We start from the raw sequence: 26,710 nt of genomic DNA, 5'->3' as shown, positions 1-26,710 counted from the left end.
TAATTTGAGTTAAATAAATTATACAAAACCTAGAATACTTAAATAGCATGAAGCATGTCGTGGTCAATAACACGGGTAAAAACAATTCAATAGGTTGAATTTTGTCTTAAAATTGGAATTGAAAATAGACGAAATTTAGCCCGTATTCACAGTAGTTATATATGCGAAAATAAACAACGAAAATTTAGATTAGGTTAAAATATTTTACTTGATTGACATGTGAAAAGATCTTAGTTCCGAATCCCGGGCGTGATTTTCTATCTTCACCAATATTTCATGAGATTCAAAAATGGCGTTGTACAATCGAGTTCATTAGTTGGAGGTCGGTGAATGTTAGAATCAGGGTTCTATGGGTGGGAGAATTCACTTCTGACATCTGAATGATAGGTCAATAAGATAATAATAGCCCCAAAACAAAATTAGAATCGGGTTTAGTTTTCCGGCCATTACTTATCCACATAGCAGCAAAGTTCGTCAGTTAACATAATCTTTCGTTCTTTGAAACTTTAATAAAGAAAACTGCTAAGTTTCATGATGTTTCTTTAAAACCATTACATCCTCACTCCTTCTTAAACAAGTTTGAGGGTATAGGTTCTCCAAATCTGCTGGGTTGTTTTCCACTTCATGTTGAAGTTCGTGAAGGCTCTGATGATTCGTAGATATTTCTCGTTGATGTTCGATGTCGTCAATAGATCCGTAACAGGGTACAAATTTTGAAAGACACAAATTTGACATGATCCGTAACAGGGCACACAAATTATGAGGGTTCGAGTTCAAAATTCCCAAAATTGACCATTAAATACCCAAATTATACCTTGCAAGTAGTTTTGTTATACTTAGAAACTAGCAAAGCTCGAGTTGCCTTCAGAGTAAAAATTAGCCAGGATGAGATGAATTGGAATGAAGTGCCTACAGACAGTCATCACAATATAATATAGCGCATAGTTGTATGCATTACTGATGTAAGTAAATAAGCTAAGCAGTAGCTTTTATCGCTAAGCATTAGCTTTTAGCGCTAAGCATTCAGCCGGCGCGTTCAACTGAGTTTGTTGGTATTCGCTGCTAGTTCTCAGCTGCAGGGCTTGAATAGCCATCCAGCGGATTGTTTCCTCGCAGAGTTGGAAAAAGTTCTACTTCAAGTTCACTGATTTCTATAACGTTGATTTATACCGCTCGCCGGCTGGCATAGCATGTTTGGTTGATTCACCATGTCAACATATACTAAGGCAACAGCACAGTGGGATTGAATCAGAATTAAAAATGTTTCGTCTGGTGTGTATCAATGATACATCTCACCCCAGTTTTGAGAAATATGAAATTTTTTTCAGTTTGTGAATATAACATCTTCACTGGTTGATACAATCTCCTTCTCTTCTTGTATTGCCTTTTTGCAGCCAGTGATTTGTTTCTTGTTAACATATCTCCTCCAGCCAAAATTCAATGTTCAGGTACCAAAAAGTGGGCCAAAACTGACTCACAAAACCATTTTCGGCATACAAAATAAAATCAGCGCTATTTTGCCATTTTCACTGAAAAAAGAAAAAATCTGACTGATAAATTGAAGATCGCAATCCCAAATCAGAATAATAATTATTGATAACAATGAAAACAAGGCACAAAATTCATGCCTCCAAGGACAAAAAAGAAAAGTAGCAACCAATAACGAAGCGAAGAAAATCTCATAATCTTAAGGTTGTGAGTTCAAGCCTCACTGGTCGCACCAGATTTTAGCGTAAAATTGTCGTAGATGATGAGATATTGCATTGGCATGAAGTACTTAGTTACAGTCATCAATATCTAATATAGAGCATATTTGTATGTATTACTGATGTAAGGAAATAAGCTAAGCATTGACCCTTACTGCTTATCGCTTAGCACTCAGCCGCCGCGTTCAACTGAGCTTGTTGCTCGCGGCTATTCCTCTGCTGCTAGGCTTGATTCGCCAGCCAGTGGATTGTATCCTTGAAAAAAGTGCTTCTACTACAAAGTCACTGCTTTTTATAGTGTTGCTTTCTGCTGCTCGCCAGCTGGCATAGGCTGATTGGTTGATTCACTATGTCGACATATACTGAGGCAATAGCACACAGTAGGACTATATACTAAGGCAATACGACAGTAGGATTGCAAAAAATTTTTGAGTTTTGTATTGTAATAGCAATGCTACACTGTGCGGCAATTAATTGCTCTAAGGCTACCCGTTATCCCTTTTCTGAGGACAAAAAGTCAAAGGCATCAGACGAAATCGATCAGCGATAAATTGAAAAACGACCACAGGACTAATAGCTACAAATTTTGTTTGCGAGCAATTAAATATCTTTTTTCGGGTCTTTCCCATTATATCCCCCATTATAGGGGGTGATATACGTTATCTGACTACTAAGCTGGGGGGCCTAGAGTGGGAAAAAACCCTTTTTCTGTAGCGCGGCTCATCAATTTTTTAAAAATATGTTTAGAACAAACCTTGTAACACTCCTCAATATTCTTTTGTCCCTCCCAGAATTCTTCATCTCTTTCGCTCTTCTTCATAATCAACCTGTCTCTCATTCTAACAAACAGTCGATTGGTCCACTGATTTACATTGTGTCTAAAGGCTGGACTCTGATTGGTCAAATTTAGTTGGTAAAACTCCTTCAGGAGAAGGATATCAGAGGACAATAAGGGTTCTGTTGTTGATTTAGTTGGGTGTATCAACAGCCAGAGGACATCTTGCAGCACCTGGAAACAAAACTCATCGGATCTAACAGGATTCGGCCTCCCAGTTTAGTGGGCTTATAACTTTTACCCCTCGAACCCTGCACGTTCTATTTTTTTACATAGTAGCGTGCTATATAAGAACTTATAATTTGTAGGCGGGGTCAGAAAAAACACTGGGCGGATGGGGGCGAGAGGTAACGAATACATCCTAATGATCAATACTCTTATTCATTTTTATGCAAACGCTATGTTACTTTTTGCCTTCGTTCAGCATTTAACAAGATCTTCCGAGAAGAACGTAAAATCTATGTCATATAGAGTTAATTTTTGTCATGTAGGTCTGAATTTTTGGCAGACAATATAAAATGGAATGCTGTGAAACAGTGCTAGACTTGATCCAGAATATTTTACTCGCAAGTCTAGTGAGCTAATCATTACACCAACTGGTCTTCAGAATTCAAAAAATGAGTATCTCTTATAACTGAAGAAGTAAATGACTGGCTAAACAAATAAATTAGCAATCAATGTATCGAAAACGATTGAATTGAAAATAACAACTAGTTTAACCAAAGAAGAACCTCCACGTTTTTTCTCTATGAACTCTATTCCCATAGGCAATAAACCAGTACGTAAATATTTAGGCCCAAACTTCGATCCTAAACTGTCTTTCCTCAGCCAAATCGAATAGGTTAAAAGAAAATTCAGCAAAAATTTGGATGTAATTACAAAACTACGGCACTGCGTACCAGAATCTTAATTAATTGACAACTATAAAATACGTTTCAACCTCCATCATTCAATATAGTGTTCTTGTGTATGCTTACTGCAAATTCTCAACAATTCTACCAATTTCAAACTTGCAAAACAAAATTTATTTGATTTAGACGGAAATCAAATAAATGTGAAAAAAATTTTAAGACACTCAATTTTGTCGATATTTGATCTGCGTAGTCATGCACTACTTAAGTTCGTACTAAGAGCCAGAAATAAACTGCAAGTGAAAATTTCTTGAAATGAGTTGTTTCCGCAACCTTCATAAATAGTCTCCATGAGACAGAAAGAATTCGATTAAACAGCCAAGCGTTTACAGGAAAAGCTGCGTCGACTAGGAATTGTTCCAGGTAAAAAATACAATTAATTCCCAATAAGTTATTAACAGCAAAACAACTAAATGGGCAGTGTAGGTCAGAGTATAAATGAGATAAACTAAATATCTTACGGTTTAAATTGAGACAGTGGAACTATGAAAACTTAAAAATTTTCCATGATGTCTTGCCGTACGTTGCATTATTCGACTTTTGTTTAAATAAATGAAAGAAAAACATTTTAAGATGCTTCTTTAGAACTATTGGTCTTTCATCCAATTCAATTATGTTTTAAAAAAACTCACGTTAAAAAATTTATTATTAAGGGTTGAGCCGATATTCTGGATAGTTTTCTAGTGCAGATGAGTTTATTTTGTGATTGAAGGAGTATTTTTGTTTCGCTGGCTGTAGCGTAGATTTGATGTTGGTAAGTGTAGTTTTTCAAAACTCGGAAGCTGGTTACTGGTAAGTTTCATAAAGTAATTTAGTACTTTGTATTCCAAGAAAAATTTTATTGGCAGAATTTGATGTTTCAGTTTTGGATCAGAAGAACTGTTGTATTTTTTGCGATTGAAGCATGTCTTTACAGCCCCGATTAATTGTTTCTCCAAAATAATAAAGCAGGTGTTTTTTGAGCTGGCCAGTAAAAGGCCTTAGTAGTGTAAATGACTTATCACTCAGGCCTTCAGAAGTAGTAGTCTTGTCTGCTCAGGGAACGGACGTCAAATACATTTTCATGTTTTTATCCCTGTAGCCATTTTGCGTAATACGTATTCTATTTCTTCTTGAAAAATTAATGTGCAATCAATATATATATATATATATATATATATATATATATATTATATATATATATAATATATATATATATATATATATAATATATATATATATATAGAGGTATTTTACGCAATTGACGTTTGGTATTTTGTAATTACCAATAAACAGATTGTTTCTTTTGGTTTATTCTAGTTTTGATTTTTCGAGAATGTAATAAATTAAGTTTTTGAGTGATTGAGCATGAGATGGTGTTTTTCGTAATATTCAGATATCTTTGTTAAGGATTGTTCAAGATTTAAATGTTGCTAATTATAGGTCCGTATTGTATCTAAAAATGATAGTATCATCGGCGTACTGAACTATTTTTGTATTAGCAGGTATTTGTTTGTTCAAGTCATTAATATACAGGTTAAAAAGAAGGGGACTCAAAATTATCCACTGTGGGACACCTTGATATAACTCAATCCAATCGGATTCCACATGATTCACTATGGTTTTTTGCAACCTGTGTGATAGATAACTTTATTAGGTTTAAGGCCTTTTTGGAAAATCCTAATTCATGCAGTTTATGAGAAAATAATTTGTGATTTATCGAATCGAAAGCTTCAGACAGATCTAGTAGAGCTACAGTGATAAAATTATTTTTATTTGTGCTACCTTATAGCTTCAGTACAGTAAACGAGGGCGTCAATCGTTGAGACTGTTACGAAAACCAAATTGAGTATTGGAAAGCAGCGCAAACTTTTCAAGATATTCTAAGGTTTGCTCACGAAGCAAACGTTCAAAAACTTTTGCTAGTGAGCTTGTAATTGGCATTAGCTTGTAATTTTTAGGCAAAGATTTTTCTCCTTTTTTAAAAAATGGAGTAACAACAGCCTTTTTAAGATCAGGATATTTTCTTCAGCTAAAAATTGGTTAAAAAGCAATTTAATTGGATCAGCTAAAGAGAAAAACCCATCTTTAAGAGCCCATGATGGGATATCTGAAGGACCTAATGGTTTGTTTGAGTTTAAAGTTTGTAGAGTCACTAAGACTTCTTTTGTGGTTACGAATCTAAAATCAAAACTTTTTTTAAATGTCCTATGGTTGGTGGGAAAAAAGTTGCAAGCGCTTCCAATGTAATCACCTAATTTAGAAAATTTATAATTGAGCAATTGGGCCATTTTGTTGTTGTCAGTAATAACACTATCAAAACAGTTTTTGAGGCAGAAGATACTTTGGGAGAACTTAGTAGAGTTTTTTGAGTCGTTTATACTATCCCATTTTGTTTTTTCGAAATCTGCTTTTTTAAAGATGCTCTTTATGAAATTATTGCTCTCTAGTTTAATTTTGGAGTCTTTAGAGGGGCGTGATAGCGGATAACTTCAGTCAAAATTTTCTTAAAGATACGATACATGTCTTCAGCGTCAGATGTCGTAAAGCGTGTAAAGAACATCCCAATCAATTTGTTTCAGGTCTTGTAGGTATAAATTTTTAGAAAATTTTGATTTGTCGAAGATTAATTTTCTTCTTGGAGGCTGCTTTTTATTTATAGTTACATTCGTTATCATTGCAATTGCTCTGTGATCCGAAGTAATGGGCGATTCAAAAGTAAAAACATTGGAAAGAGGCAGCTCATCATCTTTGATTACAAAACCAATCAGATTTTTCCACTTGTAGGTGTTTTGTTGACCACTGATAGGCCATAAGGTACAAGAATTGTGTCCATTTTGTTTCTTTCGTTGGGGTTAAGGTAAGTTATATTGAAATCGCCAAGTAAATGAAATCGCCAAGTAAATGAAATCGCCAAGTAAATGAAATCGCCAAGTAAATGAAATCGCCAAGTAAAGATTAACTGAACTCTCGTCAGAAAATTTCAAGCACCTAAAAATATCTAGTTTGTAATCATGACCTTTAAAAATTCGTTTTAACGTCTTATTGGCGTCAATGTAAAAGTTTCAAAATACGGTTGATTAAACACCATATTATCGGATTTCATGATTTTTTCCACGAAATAATTAATTGCGAGATTAAAATTTTTTAGAGATAAAAACTTGGCCTTAAGTTGCCTTCTCATCTCTGAATTTCTAGTTTTCTGTCGATATGAACCCACTAAACAATATATCCTGCTTTTGGGCTAAAAGATTGAACCAAAAAGAAGCAAGGGATGCTCGCGCTTTGTAGACTTGTGAGGTGACCAACTGGTTACCATAATCACAACCTTTCACTTACAATTGAAACTCTGGCGATCACTAAATCTCTGTAAATGTTTTTCCCTGGTCACCCTATCAAGTGTGTGATTAACATATTTTCAATTTATCTTTACATTACATCCGTAATGCTCTCCCGTTCTGACTTAGTGCTTCTATGTTTCCGTCGCAAAATACAGGGACAAACAAAAGATCTCATCTCATTGATCTCGTTGTTCTTCCTTTCCGTCGGTAAACCTAAATTTTATATAATTAAAATTTATTATCTAATATATGATCGAAACCTTCATTCTTTCTTGTCAAGAGCTTCTTGTCAAGTTATTTCAAACTTATCTTATAAAATTTACACTTGTTGCTCTCCTAGCGTTCTTATATTTTCGTTGTTAAGATTTTAAGATTAATAAGATTAAAGTCAGATGTCTTGTTGGGTTTAATCATCATTAGACTGCATTATGTCTTATAACAAGTAGTAACATGGTTGCCAAGTGACATTCACTTTAAATATTCTTTAACTGTTCTGGCGGTCAATATCATTCTCGAGTATCAGTACCGCCAAAACGAGAACTATGAAGTCACACAAACCTGTCCAGAAGAAGACCAAACTGCCGAGTACATAGTTGCCATGGAAACCATCCCTCTCCACATCTCCGTTTCTGCACTCGATTCCCCGGAACAAATAGACACAGGGTCAGACTCCCCTTCAACTTTCTCACCATCTTTAGACGCATCCGTACTCGTGAACAAATTCTCATCGGCAGCAGCTTTGATTATCATTAGTCTCACAACCAATGTTAAATCTTTTCGATTGAGAATAAACTTAAGTGACGTCGGATCTGTTTTAAACAGACACTTGATGTACTGAATAAATCCTGCATTGACTCTGAATGATTCACTCTGTTCTATCAGCTGAATATCTAGCAAGTTATCTATCCATGTTTCACGCCAAAATTCGACTTTTTCGTTGGTTATTGACTGCTCATTTTGGGTTTCTTGTCTTTCGGTTGCGTTCGATGGTGGTTCACTTTTGTTTTGCACTGGTATAATTTGTTTCCAGTGACTCTGGACCATCTTGACCAAGGTCATCTGACAAACTTGAGACTTGCTTTGATCGAAGAGCATTTTCAAAAGTTTTCGAGGCAGTTGGGGAAACAAGGTGACAATGTAGGAAGATGGTACGAAGTCTACCAGGATCTGAAGTGTGTGGTATGTCTTCTTCTTCTCAAAATCTGCTGTCATGCAACGCTCCACAAGTGACTTTATTTGGTTATCATCGTAACCTGGTCAATAAAGTATTGCTTTTAAGCGATTTGCTTCGCAATAATGGTGCAATAAACCCATAAGGTTGGGAAAATTTAGTAATCAAAATTTTTGATCTCAGTCATGAGAGATTTATGTGAACTTAATGCTTAATTATTGAGAAAATCAAAACCCCAATTTGACCTCTCATTGACACAAAGTCGGAAAAGTGTGAACAGATCTTGTGTCAAGTTTTTGAAAATTAAGTAAATGAAGTTTTGGATCTATTCTCCCCCTCCCCCCCCCCCCCCCTTAATCCACTTTGGGTTTTTAATTCAGAGCAAAATGTGAAATTACCTTTGTGGACTTGAAAGTGCAGCTTCAAAATGGAACTAAAGATATCCCTCAGATGTCCCTTCGCCATCTAAAACAGACAGGTTTACTATATTAATGACAGATGTTGCCTTTGCATATGTAAAATAAAAAAATTTCGAAGCCCAAACATTTAGTATTAAGCCCAAGCATATTTCAGAAACAGAGGACAGCAAAAAACAACTTTTACTTATCATTTTCAGTCATTCGAGATCTCAGAAAAAATGAGAAGATAATATTTCCTCTGATTGCCCTCTATTTATACCCATGTTTCACCTAAATGTTCTAAACTTTGTGACAACGTGCTCAAAATTTGTCTAGGGTTGCTTACCTCAACATGGGTCTCCCACAAATCCCAAACAGCTCCCTCCAATCTCTGGATGAGAGGATTGTACAGACTGTAGTTCTCTGATGTCTGGATACCTCTCCATTCTGGTGAATTACATGCGATGTCGGCCCAGAGAGATATGGTTCTCACTGATAGAGTAAGAATCACTGGGTCTTGAGAGCTGAAACAAAAAAAACATTTTAGATAATCATAGCCTGAGATCGCCAGAAAATTCCCGCGAATGTCCACCTTGACCTCCATTGGGATTGAAACAGATTAAATACTGCGGAGGCAGAAATTGATAGCGTTTTTTCTAAGTTTCATCACTTCAGATTATTCTGCTCCATTTAGCTATGAATATATTTATAACCCAGCATTCGTTTTGATGATTTCGGGTTACTCAATACACTTTGATTTAATCAACGGGCTCTGTTGGTATATCCCATTTCTTTTGCGGTCGCTCTTTTGACACTGACCATCAGTATTTACTATATTGCGTATATTAAGTGAACAAATCCTAACTCCTTTGTGCTAAACAGCGACTGAACTAGGTCCCTTCTAAAACTGCCTGCTTTTTTGTTCCATATACTATTTCAGTATTAATAAAATCAAAACTCCAATTGGACTTCAAATCGACAAAAAAATGTTTCGTCATAACTCAATTAATTGGTGCAGACCTGTTTGATTTACCGTTTTCTTAAAAAAGTTTGCTGTCGGTCGTTCATGACAGCACCAACACGTAATCACGAACACGTTATTCTTTGGATGTTTTTTCAAATGTTCCATTTTCATTGCTCCTGCATTATGGTGGCAAAATAATGGTGCTTTTTAAAACTTTGTCCACCTTCCAGTAAAAAAAAGTGAAAGAGCGTTTTTGTTTTATGCTTTAAATGTTTTGTTAAAATATCTCTTTTTACATCTGTACTGCATCTTATGTTCCAAAATCTATTCTTTTCTGTAATGTCGTAATTTATACCAACGCCGTATATTTTTTTCAAGAATAAACACTTTGAGCCAATTTAAAGAGTTTTGAGTTTCGAATTTCTCTGGGGACTTTTTTGACACTGTGAGAATTTGAATCGTCAATAAAAACTGTTCTGATAACTAGCAGATTGCTGTTTTAAAGCCTTTTAAGGCCAGTTCTTGGTTTCAACGACAAAAACCAGTCATTTTCGATAATTTGGTAGCTGATTTTTCAATATTATCTATGTCTTTCTGTTTGTTTACTTCATAATAAAAAAACGCTTGCTGAGATTTGAGGTTATGTTATTGTTTAGCTTTTGGCTAAAAGTTGTTCATCTTGCAGTTGTTGATACTTGAAATATTTGAACTATTATTTTGTATTACTTTTTCAACTTTTCAAAATTAGTATCTTGGCTTTTGTTTGTTTTCCACGATCAAAAAAAGTTTTGCTAACTACTAGACTTTGTATATGCCAGTATTTTGCTATAAGTTATTACTATTTTTCAAACTGCAGACATTTTTTGTGAAAAATTTCAAAAAAGCGGTTCATGTTGTTTTCATTTTGTCCGATTTCACGGTTTTTTTTTCTCGTTTACTTTTCTTCTTTGATTAGAGGTTGGAATTTCCTGGCACTTACCTTCTGTCCCCGAACCCCCAATGCTGAACAATGCGCCATATAAAGAACAGAAAAGAATCTTCCTAAAACCGAAAAACAACCTGATAAGAGGAATGAGCTGTTCCAACATCATCTGACTGCAGTGTGCCAATTGGGCAGCTGAGTACATAACCATTAATCCATGAAGAACACACACAAATGAAACTTGAGGCAGTCCTTCCACAACACTTTCAATCACCAACTCAGACTAAAAAGGACCATCGGATCCATTTCCTTTCTATCCATAAATTTTCGTTTTTATAAACTTGCGTGAAGAGCAAAAATGCGTGTTTTTGCTTCCTTAATAGCTTGTACAGACTAAAAGTGAATGATCATCATTTAACTTCTCGATTAAAGAACATCGGTTCATGCGAAGTCCGCTGCTGATCATTGAGATAAGTTTATTAATAAATTGGAGCGAGTAGTGTATCATAAGTGCTATTCAAACACGAAAATAAATTTGTGCTATTCAAACACGAAAATAAATAACAAGAAATATTGCACATTTTAAGGCCTTTTTACCAAAAATTAAAAACCAAATAACGGTGGACTTTTTGGTGTTTATGTTTTTCTTAAATTTGGCTCAAAACAACTATTCGGAAAAAGCTACTCTAACATAAAATAAAAAATAGTACTAAAAACATATTAGTACTAAAAAATATTATTAATAAAAAAACGATAATATAACACATTATTTTTACTATACTGTCAGTAAAAACCACAAAACATTATTTTTACTATAAAATTTAACCAAAAACACAAAAAACAATCAAAAATATTAATGCTAAGCTAAACTATAACCCTACTGTAATATTAACCAAAACATTAGCATTAAACTAAACTATCAGTTTACTGTTATAATAACCAAAACATTAACAAAAAGCGAACCTGTATCGTACTGTTATATTGGCCAAACTGTTATTATCAAACTAGACTATCACCTCACTGTTATATTACTTATACACTTGTTGTACCTCACTGTTATACACTTATTGTACTTACTTGTTGAATAGTTTTTTAAAGCCTAGTAATGATGCTATTGAATAATTAACATCAAAATTAACATAACTACCAATATCCAATTTAAACTCCATTGTAATTTTTATCAGCTTCCATTATAACATTTCCATCAGTTTGTTCTTTATTATATTTGCTATATCGGATAACTCATATGAACCAGGTTGTATTATAATAGCCTCTGAAGCATTATTATTAGTTCCCCCTAATTGATTTTGTAATTGTAAGACTGGGTAAGTATATATTAACTGATTATTATTCTCAGTTATATTAAACACTGAATTATAAACAGATAATCTAATTAAACCTAACTTTGTTCCATTAAGTATAGGTTCAGTAAAATGAAATCTTTTATTGGTCTTGTCATTCTAAATTTAAGTGCATGTTCATATTTTTTTACTTAAAGCATCATGTATCTTTTATAGTTCCAATAAAATAAGGTTATCTCTCATTTTTTAAATTTAAATAACATTCATTATAACAACCAATGTAATAATTATACTATTAACCAATGTAATAATTTACAAATAACTTTTTGTACCATAAAAATGGACTCGAAAATAGATACATCTTATGGGTATAATAATGATATACATAAAAAGAAGATTATAAAATATAAACCTAAAAATCTGGTAACAATGAACGTAGTTAAAAGTAATATAAATATGATTCTCAATAGAAGAGAACCATTTAAATAAACATGATTCTTATCTTGAGATTGAGATTAATGTATCAGATAAGGCTGGAAGTGTTTTTGGAAACGAGGCTAGTAACAGATTAATTATGGTATGCTTGCATCTTTTAGTTCAGTTAAGCTTTAAAATAGTGGTGTAACTATTGAAAATATAGATCATTGTCACCATAATCTATTAATGTATAAATACCTCACTTCCACTGATGAGGAATATGAAAGTGGTTTTGTTGGAGATCAGTATGATAGATATAGTGAACATAAACGTAGTCAAGCTGGTGCTGAAGCTGTCATATGTTTCTGATAGTTAAGATGAGTCATCTCTTTGAGCTTTTGAATGATTTAGAAAAGATAATATATATGGTTTAGGATTTAAACTAAAATTTAGAGGAAAATAATAAAGAGAGAGCATTGTATAGAGTTAATGTTACTGCTGATGCAGTAGCTAATGACGGTGAAATAGAAATAAGAGATATCATGCTGTGTACCCTCAAAACACACTAGAAATGATAACAGAAAAACAGTACAAAAAGCTTCAAACAAAAAGAATAATAAAGAATTCAGTTACTATGAACGAAAGACCTTTTATAAAATTGAACCTAATGCTACTAAAGTCTTATGTGACTTTGTTATGGACCGGCATGGAACGACCTCAAAATATAATAGTTGGTTTTGAAAATAATAACGTTGCTGAACAAACTCATGATGCAAGTATATTGGACATGATGAATGTTACTAAGATTGGTATTGAGTATAATCCCGAGGATAGAATAAATTTTAACTATGGTAATAAAAAATAAAATGAGGCTTTCAATTCCTAAGGAAATATATGACCAAAGGTCTATAGTTAGCTAGTCAGCTAGCTAGTTGATTAGTCAGCTAATCAAATACATACATACAAATTATAATAAAAATTAATAAATCTAATAATCTTACTAAACCATGATTAAAAATATCGCTAATAGATTTGAAAGTATTCATACTAAAAAATACCTTTTATAATACCTAAACATTAAAAAAATAGATATACAAGACGAAGTGCTCCTTTTCGCACTGTTTTAATTTCTCTATCGAGCTTCTACTTCCCCCATTGAACTTTTACTTTCATCTGATACTATATTACACTATTTGCTCTTTCTAACCAGCTCATTTTTAACGGAAAAAATCATCTTTACTATCAACGAAGGGGCACTGCCCTTGGTTCAAATTGCCACTACGTGGATCAGCAAAGCAAAGTTAACCCTTCAACAAAGTTGTTTTGCAAATTCACTGAATACTACTCACCCCAATGAATCGTTTTCATTCAAATTAACCCTTAGTTTACCATTAGTGTTTTTATCTTTACCCATATCTATAAAATAGTTAGATTCTCTCCAAATTTGATTTCATAAATCAGCAAAACTATTATATGTAATCTCACGATCATTAAAAAGTCTCTGTATATGAAACTTACAGCATTTCCTCCTTGTTCAAACAATATAAACAGATCACAATTCTCTCTAACAATTTATCTATCTAAAAAATAGCTTTTGGTTAAGATAAATCATATCGCAATTCCTATGTCAACCTCTACAAGTCAAGTAATCATTAATTGATCAACCATCCTATGTCAAGTAATCATTAATTGAAGGCTCTTTAGCTCTTACATCGTCAACTACCCTTAGTTTCCTTTTAACATTAGGACAATTTATCTGGCGATGGTAAGTCTTTTGCATCTTTGATAAAATTAGCATCAGCATATTCATTAATAATTTCGATATCTTCATTGGCAGTAGGACCAATGATATATAGTATATCAAAGTGAATTTTATTTATAAATAGATTCTTCAATAGATATGTCCTACCACATTTACTAAGTCCTGATATTACACATCGAAAGTTTTCTGGTAGAGTGATATCTTAATTTATAGTATTAATAAAACTATTACTGTCATTATTACTGTCATCATCATTAACACTATCATTATTACTATTACTATCACTACCTGCGAGGCAGGTTTCCATAAAGCTCCACAAAGCGGCTTCGCCTATCTGCAAAGCAGGTTCACTGATCGCCGAAGGAGTTCGACTCATCGGCTTCGTCGCAGCTCCGCTGATTACTATCGCTATCACTATTACTATTCAAATACAAACAATAACAATTTCGATGATTCAATACAATTTCTTTTATTAACCTAACCACTTAACGCGATTTATGTTAAACCCTCAATCAGAAAGATCGATTATATATAAACAATAGGCGCCACCAAAAGATTCATTATCTTGTATTCATTACATCATCAGAACATAGATCAATATGCTTGTTTAGAAACTTTGGTGGTTTCTCCTCACCATAACCATCAAACTAATAAACATCATTGTTGTTCCTTTTCATAACTAGAACCTAACAAGTACCATCAGTTGGATGTAGATTAACAATAATATTAATAATAACAGATAAATTTCTGTTATCTGACTTCTCATCACTACTTCAATCGCTATTAATGTTAAATCACAACCTATTCTTTCTATATCAAAATTACTCTTAGCCTCATTCTTATTATCAAAGACATTAGGAAACTCTTCAAATGTTAATACAAGCATTTTTATAATTAATTAGTTGTTGTTTCGAGCTCTTCTTATAATAGCAGTTGTTTTTAATTTTTTTTTATAATTCCGTACCTTATGAATTTGCTTGATTAGATTATGCAATTCAAGGGTTTGAGGAAAACGCACCCACCTCTGAAAAAGATCGAAAAAGCACCAACACGTATAATTATTTATGGTGGCACTAAGACAGGTAAATAAAAATTTATTAGACATTATCTCGAATTGTAAAACGCAAACAATGATATTAATATTAACAATGATAATAACGCTAACCAAGATATTAAAACTAAAAATGACATTACGACCAGCACTGATACTAAAAACGAAATTAACACTAACAAGGATATTATAAAAGATATTAACCATAAAACTGATATTAACAATTATACTAACACCCGTATTAACGCAGATGTTAAAACAAGCACTGATATCAGCAAAGCCACTTCGCAGATAAACAATATTAGTAACGAAAAGGGTATAGTAGTAATTTGTAAAGACAAAAAATTATGGGATGGTTATAATATGGTTATTAACGACCTTACTAAAGAAAATAATAATAACATTTAAGATTGTGTAACAGTGCTCAATGATATGGCTGGAGAAATAGGAACGAAGGATATTGCGTTAGATTTTACAACTGGTAGACACCATGGTATACAAATGATAGCAATGTGTCATAAAGCACGCCAAATCGTTAATCTATGTACAGATAACGCTCAAACATTATGCATAACACCGGTTAATAGTCCCACGTTCTTTGACGAAATAAGAGATGCATTTGAATGTAAAAATGACTTCAATAGTATTGCTAGAAGATATGAATATGGTATTATTAAATATAATCCAATAACCACAGAATTGCTTGTCCTATTGTATATGACTCAACTGTAGGTGAATTGGATATAAGGGCTTATAGATTAAAAGATGCTCTATCAAGCGATGAAGTACATCATATAATAGAATATCTATAACTAAGAATGCTATCTGATACCGATAACGCAGTTATTGCTAAAAATAACTAAAAGTTCTAAATCAATAAATATTTAACAATGAGAGGTGTTAGAATACAAAACGATGATCTAACTTAAGAGAAGATAAGAAGAGAGTTCTCTTCTATCATGTCGCACAAGTTTGGTCTTGTTGGCGGTTTAGTAATGATCTATAATCTCACATCATCAAATCAAGGTCCGACAATAAAAATTGTTGGTGGTGTAGTCGGCGTGGCAGGTACCATGTTTCACAAATTTCATATGATTGCAAACAACACACAGGGGATATACTGTAGATAGCAATGAAATTATTAACAAAAATATCAAAACAGATGATAACATCAATGATAATACTGTTAACAATAATGATAACATTTGATAACAATAACATTAATAATAATAATGAAAATAATGGTCAGCAAGGCTTTGAAGTTATTGATACTCTACAGCAATAACATTACTTTAAACGAAAAACGCTCTGATAATTATGTTGATGAAAGAGCTTCAATGATACATGGTTATAATGAGGCCAACAAAGCTGTATTAATTGAAAGATATATTAATGAATCGACCGGTCTGCTATATGCTCTTGATGAGAGAAAACTGGAAGATTTATTATTAACAAAAGTTTTTCTAAATTTTGATAAGTATATAAGAAGTAATAACAGTGAACAAGATAATAAAAACGAAAGACATAAGTATTCAAACCTTGATGTTACTGGTACTACATCACTTGACAAATTATTTATATCAAAACATCATGTTGATAATATGAATAAGTTCATTAAGATCTTCCCTACATAAAATGGAAGTTCGCGTTGTAAAAAACTTTTCCGGCTATTTTCAAGCAGTACCACTTTTTAATAATAAACACAAAGATGAAGTATCTAATTATAGTTATTGTATTGACTCTTTATTCAATGGAGTATGTATTAGAAAAAAAGTATATAACCATTACGACACAACAGCGACAGCAACAACGACAACAACCACAGAAACGAAAACCACAACAACAGCACCAACAAGAACAAGGACAAAATTATCCGCTTTTAGAAATCAGCGAAGCCGGTCCGCGCATCGTATTTAGGAATGAGGAACAACAACAATAATATCTTAATCGGGGAACCTGCTTTGCAGATAATATTAATCCAATATTTATCCAAATAATGATCCAAATTTTGATCTAAATATTACTCATAATACTAATCATAAATGCAAATATTGATCCTATTAGTAATCTTAAAATGAATAATATTAGTGACACTATCCTAAGATTATTAATCAGAATCCTCATGGCGGCAACATCGTTGATCAGGGATCCTGCTTCGCAGATACCAATTTCAGTAAAACTAGAAGGTATTATAGATGTTATAATTGTAAAGATTTATATATGTATAGATGTTAACAAAAACTCATTTAAACAATGTCAATCACAAAACGTTAACTGACCCCGATGTGTTGAATGTATTGCTGTTAGTGGTTTCAGATCTAACATCAAAAAATTCCATCCTGATAAACCATGTGATGTATTCACTTATTGTAAACCTAGTAATGATTGTTGCTATTGGTATAATAAATTACATAAAAAATAATTTAAAATCTAAAAACATCGATGAGTTTAAGGATTGTTTTAATCGGTGGTTGAAATCGAAAGCTTAAGCATATGTATAATGAAAAGCATGATAATTAATGCTTGAGCATTTACATGCGGTTGCACAAAATATATGTAAATACATACTGAGCATCTTCATGCCTAAGCAGATATAAAAGCATGATTTTCAGCAGTTTGCTACTTATCGAAATTTCCTCTGAAGAAATAGAAGATGTCGAGAACAACATGCAATATCTGTAATATATCCCTTAACTCATGAAGAAAACTAGCTAGACATGAAATAAGTCTAATTAAAATAATACTAATGACACTAATCCACGAAGCGGTTTCACCAATAAAAATGTTGCGACTGATGATAATGATGCTCATTGAATCTGCGATGAATTTAATGAAGAGTTTAATAATCACAGGGCATTAACTACTCATATGAATATTCTTTATCAAATCACCAATTACTGAGGAGAACTACTGAGGAGAATCTAGTCGTAAAAGTAAACAGTTTTATGTTAAAGATAGCGAGGGAATATTTATCAAAGATATCAATCAAGCTACTGATCAAGCACTCACTCAAGTTTAAGAAAACACATTTACAATAAACTGTGGCAGAAGTTATCAGTATAAGTTTACCTTTGAAGGTAAAAGAAAGAGGTGAGATATCGACTAACAAACTTTAGGAGTGATTCCATGAAGAGTGGTGATGACGATACAGATATTAATCAGTGGCTAGATTTACAAAGGAGCATGTGAAAGTTATGGTTATGATTATGAGTTTCTAAGAGTAGTTAATATACAATTGAGTACAGAACCAATAAAACCATCTATAGGAGTATAAAAAAATTACGACCTGATCTAATAACTAAGACTAAGGCTACATTAAATATTAGGAACTAAAGTGTAATTGTTAAATACTAGCTATAACTGCATCAAAACAATCAGTTAAAGAAAATGCTACTCGCGAAAATAATTATGCTAGATATTTGAAACAGAAATAGGAAACACATGAAAATGGTAAGGACTATATTAGGATACAGAATAAATATAAAATTAATATATGGTGTTACAACCCACGGATGATGGTAAGGTAGAACTATTAAAGAGAGCTATTGATTCTAGAAAAGATAGAAATGATATGGAACACTAGTTTAGGGCAACGATGGGGGAACATTCGAAAGTCATAGTGAAAAAAGCTAAACTGTGCTTTGATAAAGAATCTAGAGGTGTTATTAGAAAGACCTAGTACTACTAATTGCAAGTTATGGTTGTGTTAGATGCACCTATTGGAATAGTTCAGAGTCTAAATACAGGATTGGATTATGTGGTTATATTCTCATTCCTAAGATTATATGTTCTAAAAAGAAAAAGATTACTTTTAGAAATGAACATAAAGCGCAAGATGTAAGGATTGTTCTATAGGGTGATACAGAAAGTTGTATTCCGGATCTGAACACTAGTAAAGAAAATAATAGGATATAAACAACAAAAAGTACTAACAGTTTCATTTCATAACGGCACTGGTTGTGACTTCAATCTAACAATTAATGAGATATTCAAACAGAACAATGACAAGAGGAAAGTATCGACATTATCTAGTGGTAATGGAAAAGCTCAGATGTTTACTGTTGGATGTTCGGATATAGCTAGTTGAGAAAATAATTTCTTGATTATAAGCTTAGAAAATATGGCTAACACAAATATATAAGTATGACATTATATCCATATGAGTAGTTTGGACCAAATGATTACCGCCAAGACTGCTTATGATCTAACAAGAAAAAAATAAAAACCAACACTCTAAAGAAAGTTACTATCACAAGAAGGTGTAGATAAGTTCAATAATGAGAACAGACATAAGACGGGACAAGAGTCAACACTAGAGTGTTTAAAGAATGATGTTGAGCTATTGAGTTTGTTTTATCTTTCTTAGCATCATTGTTCATACCCTGAGAAGTTAAGTAGTCTTATATTACTACCACTACTCGATGAATTTGTTAAAATGGGTATGAAACAATGGACTTAATCCGCTACACTATGTCGGTTAGCCTGGTTGTAGTAGTGATTGTTTGTTAAAGCCAAGTTGCATTGATATATTACCAGATATACAGATGATAAGACCTTAAAAATAGTAAAAGAGGTGGTTTGTGTGGTATTATGGGTGATAGATACCCTAAAAGCGATAGAGATAACAATACCAATAGCAATATTGATAGCAACAACAAGACTGATAGCACTAATGATAACAATACTACTATTGAACATATTCATGATAGGAACTTTTGTAAAGGTCCTAGTGGAACAATATGGTACATAGATACTATTAATCTAAATGGATTAGGAATGATGCAGAAGTTACCTTATAAAGATACAGGCTATGTTTGTGTTAGTCTAAAAGAAATACTGAATACCGATGATAAGTGATTAGGGTTATTTGTGATACTGAAAACTCTGAGATGAAGCTAAAGAGAAAGCAAAAAACTTTCCACTAATGCCATAAACAAGAAATGTTCAAGATCATGAACTAGGGTACATGAAAAGAAAAAAAGGATCTACTAAGATTGAAAAACTAATATTAGATCAAAATGATAAACATTATAGACTGTAAAAGTTCTATGTTCGTATGGGAATAAAAGTTACTAAGATAAATAGAGTTATTAGATGCAAGCAAAACGACTATATATGGAAAGAGTATAGAAAGAGTAATGCTAAGAAAGGAACCGAGGCTATTACTCTTATTTTCAGAAAGACATGAATAATATACTCCTTGGTAGATTCTGTATGAATATAGTGGACTTCTGTGATGCAGAGTTCCTACACGATGATCTAAAGGTTACGAAGAGTGTTAGTAGGCCAACATGTAAGAATGCTTCTAGATATGATGATTATACACTAGTTGAGTTTCTAAAAAGATTCATAGAATATGTCTCGCCTGTATACAATAGTGTTATTATACAAGAAGTAAGAAAACTCTGGATGTATAAGTCATACTATGAAAAAAAATAACCTAATCTCAAGGACCCAGTAAAACATTATATGGATACAGATAGTTTTGCACTAAGTTTAAGACAGGGTAGTGTTGAAAAAGTACATCTTGATCAAGGTAAAATAGATGTGATAGATAATTAAAATAACTGAGTTCATAAAAATAATGTCAAAATCATATAGCATAAAAAGTTGTGTTTAGGCGAAAGATAATAAGAAAGAAAACAGAGGTAATAGACATGATTACAATAATGCAATAATGCATAATTAAGGAAGAGTTATGCATTAAGGAAGATACAGATAGTTTTGCACTAAGTTTAAGCCAGGGTAGTGTGGAAAAAGTACATCTTGATCAAGGTAAAATAGATGTGATAGATAATTAAAATAACTGAGTTCATAGAAATAATGTCAAAATCATATAGCATAAAAAGTTGTGTTTAGGAGAAAGATAATAAGAAAGAAAACAGAGGTAATAGACATGATTACAATAATGCAATAATGCATAATTAAGGAAGAGCTGTAACAGAACATAGAATACAAAGTAGATAACAAGATGGTTACACGACAAAAGAAATTTGAATACATTCGATGATAAAAGATTCCATGTGAATAATATATAGATTGTTTCATATACCGGGCAAATCAAAAGATGATATAAAAAGTTATGTTAGGAATATGATATATCACATTGACGATATGATTAAATTTTATAATGAGTTACGAAATCTTTGGCATAGCTAACATGCAGTTTCTTTTTATTATAAGGGGTAAGAGTAATTGTTTTAGATCTATGATTAGATCTTGTGTTAGATTAAGATCTAGTATTAGTGTTAGATGTAGTGTTAGGTTTAGGTTTACTAATAGATCTAGTAATCTTAGTTGAAGGATTATACTTTGTAACCAACATTTTATTAATTTAAAATGCCGCTTAATAAATCTGTTTCACAACTAGGAATGTTTAAAACTAATTCATATTTTGTTGGTGGTAGACATGACTCTGCCACTAATGATATTCATGGCGCTATAGATAGTAATAAGCTAAAATCTTAAAAAAGGTTACTTGTAGTACATGTAGAAATAAATCAATGATGGTATCTGATAAACTTATTAAAGCAGGATTAAAAATTTTTTGAAAGAAAAGTTGGTAGGCCTGCTGTTAGTTTTCGAAAGAAAGTAGCTTATAATCCAGTACGAGCATTAGAGATAGATAATAATATTGGTACATCAATAGCAACTAAGAATCCAGAGAAAATATTATATCAACTCGTGATTTAATAAAGTGCAACAACAGGAGAGGATATAAGGGTTGTACAAAAGAGTAAATGTTGATATCTAGCTACAAAAAGAAAACACTAGATAAATTAACATTAACGCTAGAAATAACAATAACATTAACATTAATTGTATATTAATATTGACATTAACATTGACTATATAATAAAATAAACAATAACAAACATTAACACTACTATGAGCATTAACTATAATATTAACCGGAGCATTAACATTTAAATTAACAATAACTATATATTAACATTACCTATCTATTCATATTATCAGTAAAGTTATTAATAAATAATAGTAATGTTACTGCTACTACTAAGTAAATTAATATCACTAAACCATGTTATCTTTAATTTAAACAACACTTATCTTATTCTTTTTGTTCTCTTTTTTTTAGTCTTCATAACCTTTCACTAAATCGTTATACTCGTTTTTTATCTATTTTATTATCCTTCATTGTTTTCAAAACAAGTTTATTAAAATTATCACTAAACTCTCTTGGTAGAACATATATCTGTGAATACTTTATTATCTTTTTTCTTATTTTAGTAATAATTGACAGAGAACCACATACTGTTGCTGTTGCAAGTGTCGTTGGTACTGAATAAGGTAATACTGTTCAAGTAAATGCTGCTGTTGTTGTTGTTGTTGCTGCTGTTGCTATAGATAATATGATTTCTGCTATCTCAGCAATTTTAATATAAGATTTATATTTATTTAACTTTCTACTACAATTGTTAGTTTCGGTTTCAGAATAATTTTTAATATCTTTCCGAATACTAATACTGTTATTAAAGTTATTGTTTGATTTAATTTTTACAGTTGGTCATTCTTTGTTTTAGAAAATGGATATTAGAGTGTTTCCTTCGGCGCTGTTGGTGTTGCCTGATTCATTTCCATTATAACCTTCATTATATTTTCTTGATTAAATTGATGGCGCATCTCAAGTCTTGCTTGTTCTTTATTGTCAAGTAACTTGCTTTCTAAAATTATAGCTATCATGCATTGTGGTATTAACTTTCTAATCCGAGAACGGATTTTTTCCGTGGTAGACCTAATGGATTGTCTGATGGATCTATTATCTTCTCTGAGACCGCGAGTAAACATATCATCTGACTGTATGTTAGTAAAGTTTTGATTAAAACCATTATTATCAAAATCTTTCTTGAACTGATTATATTTAGATATAGTATCAGCTATTACCATACAACAATTCTGAGTAAAATTTGCTTACGCTTCTGTAAGTTTGGTAGATAAGGCAGTTAAGTTATTTTTATTTTCAGTTAATTTATTAATTGTATTATCATCAGTGGAAGATGTGGGTAAACAAGTAACACTTGCTGTAACTCATTCACCTTTACGTAACTCATTTGTATTTAAGATATTATCACAATAATCTTTATTAACGACATCCTTATTATTAGCAGCAATAGGTAAGTTATTATGTTTATGTATGCTTAATATTTGCTTAACATTATTTTTTATTATTCATATCAATACTTTCGTTAACTTCTAAAAATAATTGATGTGCTTTACTTGTTGTTATATTGTTCGTTGGTTTTTATATCACTTGTTAACTTTGGTTGAATCTGCTTTTTCTCATTATTATTTATATTAAGAGAAATATTAAGTGATTCTAAAACTTTTTCATTAAATTAAAAATTTAGACTTTAATAACTCTTGTTAAAAATATTTACCAGCCATTATTGCACCATTTATATCTTTTATTTTATAAGTTGGTGGCTGTGTTCTTAAAATCTTATCAATTTTAAATAATTCTATTCCAATTAGATGTAAATTCTTTTGAAAAGAAATTACGTTTATCAGCATTTCTTATATAATGAACAATTTTTAGTTTAGGCGTAGTTTTTCTAGTAGTAACCATATATCTAACTTCTTCAGGATTGTTTGATGCATCAACAGGTGTCATTTTCATGGTACTATGATCATTATTATTGCCATACTTTACAAGAGCATCATAATATGTTTACCCAATTATAAACTTCGCCATTTATAAACACTGGTTTATTAATTCTAAGTAGTAATGATCTATTTAATTTCTTTATAAAAACAGCTTTTAAAGCACTATATATTGAGTATAATACCTTCTGATTTTCTTCAAGAAAACATTTAAATTTTTTATTATGAAACTCGTTACCTCTATCAACCCATAATTCTTCTGTTGTTCAATCTAAGAAGCCACCCTGTGAACTTTCCATTAGATTTGTTTTTAAACCAATTGTTATAGATTTGCCAGATTTATTCATTAAAGGTATAAAACAAGCGTAATTGTTAAATATTCCTATGACCGTTAAAGTAAATTTATTATCATTATGTTTACTCAAAGATGATTTATCAATCAAATGATCTGACCACGTTTCATCTTTGTACAAAGGTATTATTCTTTCTCTTTTTTATTTGTTGACAAAAAATTTCTTTAGCTAATTGTTGTTGCTGTTGTTGTCTCATTTACTATAAAAACAATAATAACAACTATTATATTTAATACAATAAAATTAATTACTTTTATTTTAAACATAATAATATTAACTATTACATCTACCACAATTAACGATAAAAACATCCAATTGTTCTTGAGTGATAAAATTTGTTGATAATAGTTGCTTAGAAATTTTTAATACCTCACCATATAATCCATCATCTCCCGCTTTTGTTTCTAGTATAGATAACTCCAATCTTTCTACTAAATCATTTGGAGTACGACTGACTAGTTCACTAGCTATAATTTCTTCTTCATTACTTCCGTATCCGCGAAGCGGCTCCGCCCTTGGTTCCCCAAGCGGGTTCCCGATACAATATAGGTCCCGACACACTACTACTATAAGGATCAAAGAAGTTGCCACTACGTGGATCTCTTGCTAATGCCCTTCGAATTAAACCTCTAACAACTTTTGCTCTACCAATCATAGTATCTCCTGTTTGTGTGTAATTAGTATTATTTAAATATCTTTTAATTTTTTCTTCTGTTATATCTCGTTGAGTTACATCTTTATTAGTCATAAACATTGTGAAACCATTAGTAAAAGCAGATATGATCTTTTTCTCTTATACCCTAGGGCACTAGAGATATATCTATACGATTCATTTTAAATTTATTTTAAGATGTATGAAAGAGTTTTCATTCTAATGGTTTATTTGTTTGGTTTCCCATTTTTCTAAAATGCCAATCATCTCAGTGCCAACTGTAAATGTTTGGTTATTATAGTCAGTTAGTGTTAAGGGTAATGGGATTTCTAAATTTTCTAATCAACAATCTAGAAAAAGAAAACCGAAGAAATAGAAGAATTATTTGATCCATAAACAAAAACATTACTTTAACAAAATGACAAGCTAGGCAAACAATCAACTTTAATGATGGTATAGCGAATCGAAAACAAACACTAAAAGTGAATTTGCCAATACCTGGAGGAAAGGCAGAGTTCCAGCGTAGGCCATACCGCACTGGCTCAAAACAGCTTTGCTCAGCGCTGAAATGCATATCTATTAAAACCTTTAAAATATATCAAAATCGGTCTGTGGTTTTCACAATGTAGACACTGTTTATGCTATTCGGCGTAAGTCTTGCGTACCAAGACAAGTTTAATCAACGTTTTATTTTTTGAAGTTCCCGAATTAGAGTATCAATCGTATCGATATTTATATTGTGATGTTCGCACCATATTAGAGAAATGATTGACTTTCATGCAAAGAAATGATTTTAAAAAATGGTAGTGGGGAGCAAAAGTATAACCGAACTGGGTTATTTGGATCTATTCTGTCCCTCCAAGCTTAATGAGAAAACCACTTTTACTCCCCCCCCCCCCCCCCCCCCCGAGCACGTGCTACATTTCTACATAGTAACGCGCCATTCACATAATTTCTAAGTGGGAGCATGAAATCACTGCGGGCGGGAGCAGAATAGATCCGTTTCCTTTACAGACACTAACGGAGTTTGGAGTTCGCTAAAAGCAGAAAAAGTGACTGTTTCAAACTGTCGATTCCATCTTTTGACAAATTTTCTGCACAACTTTGATGAGCCTTTCGCAATACTGTCGCAACTGCTTTGATAACTTGCTCCAACGCTTCATTCGTTACTTCTACTTCACTAGGCGCACAAGATCTGAAACAATTCATTAAGTGTGAGAAAATAAAGCATACAATTTTAATTTTATTTCTGGCTGCCTCAAAACGATAACGAAGACATAATTAATTAAGGAACGGATCCTTCGATTGCTAATTTATTATCTGTCGCTGATCTATCCAGTCGCTAATCTGTCGCTGATCTATCCAGTGAGTAACCGAAAACTGCTTTTCTCCTTTGACTGATCAGCCTGTCATTTGCCTAAAAATTTCATAGAAACCAAGGGTTTGGACGGTTTTTGTTAGGAATATAAATTAACTTTTTGTTGGAAACATATACTAAGTAAGAATCAGGTTAATTTACCCTGAATCAGTTACGATAAACTCAAATTAAGGTTAAGATAAGTCAAGTTTTCCTATTTCTACATTAGCTCAGTTAATGTCTCTGTGAAGGTTTATTTACTTAATTTTTTTTGCAGCATTTTACTGTACCAAAATATGAAAACATCCTTTATTTTCCTCAAAACTCTGAGACGTCTCCCCAATTCAATACCATAGCCGACAGATTGCTAGAAAACAGCTGCAATATCTTCGTAGACCTGCAGTCTCAAAATGATAATGAAGAAAAAGATGAAGAGAAATTACATTTAAATAATAGCCGAGATGCCATATTTTCAATTAGAAGAAATAGTATAACTGTATAATTTGCTCACATGTGTTATTTCCATTAGCTGCCTCAAATAATATTCAACTACAGTATCCTCAGCTGACCTTATCTCCTTCAGCAAAGGTACGTCAAAATCAATCTACGAGAGGACAAGTTATTTTTGAGAGTGAGGTGAGTCACGTGTGACAAAAAAATAATCACTCGAGTGATCAAAACAAATTTGCTACAAAATCAGTGAGGAATGACGTTACGAATGCAATTCAGTAGAAATTACATGAAGGAATGAACAAAAAGCAGATGGAATTGAGCGTGCCGTCATATGCTCTTAAGAAAATTTTGACTAATAAAAAAACATAGCAGGACAAGTCGCATATAATTAACTTGGCCAGCAGACCTGTTGAAAATTGATACATAACGAATCAAACAGACAAAAAAGCACAATTTTTTACACTAACTGAATTTAAATTCAGCTGAAGGAGGAAGCTGACAGGGTGAAACTATGA

At 32.2% G+C, this 26,710-nt stretch overlaps 1 protein-coding gene across 1 annotated transcript in view; it reads right to left on the bottom strand.

Annotated features, from left to right (window-relative positions):
• The window catches only part of LOC142343309 (tRNA (32-2'-O)-methyltransferase regulator THADA-like), a 160,072-nt gene that overhangs the window by 101,373 nt on the left and 31,989 nt on the right, over positions 1–26,710 (bottom strand). The window contains exons 5-11 of the mRNA XM_075395137.1: positions 25,408–25,580; positions 24,884–24,948; positions 10,365–10,510; positions 8,688–8,865; positions 8,342–8,408; positions 7,331–8,025; positions 2,461–2,715 (exon numbers count right to left, since the gene is read on the bottom strand). Coding sequence (XP_075251252.1) covers positions 2,461–2,715; positions 7,331–8,025; positions 8,342–8,408; positions 8,688–8,865; positions 10,365–10,510; positions 24,884–24,948; positions 25,408–25,580 — 1,579 coding nt within the window. The remainder of the gene's footprint in view (positions 1–2,460; positions 2,716–7,330; positions 8,026–8,341; positions 8,409–8,687; positions 8,866–10,364; positions 10,511–24,883; positions 24,949–25,407; positions 25,581–26,710) is intronic.

This window comes from Convolutriloba macropyga, chromosome 7, assembly GCF_964194025.1.
Source record: "Convolutriloba macropyga chromosome 7, txConMacr16.3, whole genome shotgun sequence".
Taxonomy (NCBI): Eukaryota; Metazoa; Xenacoelomorpha; order Acoela; family Convolutidae; genus Convolutriloba; species Convolutriloba macropyga.
The sequence above is the reverse complement of the archived record's forward strand: the minus strand, read 5'-3'. Positions and strand labels throughout refer to the sequence as shown.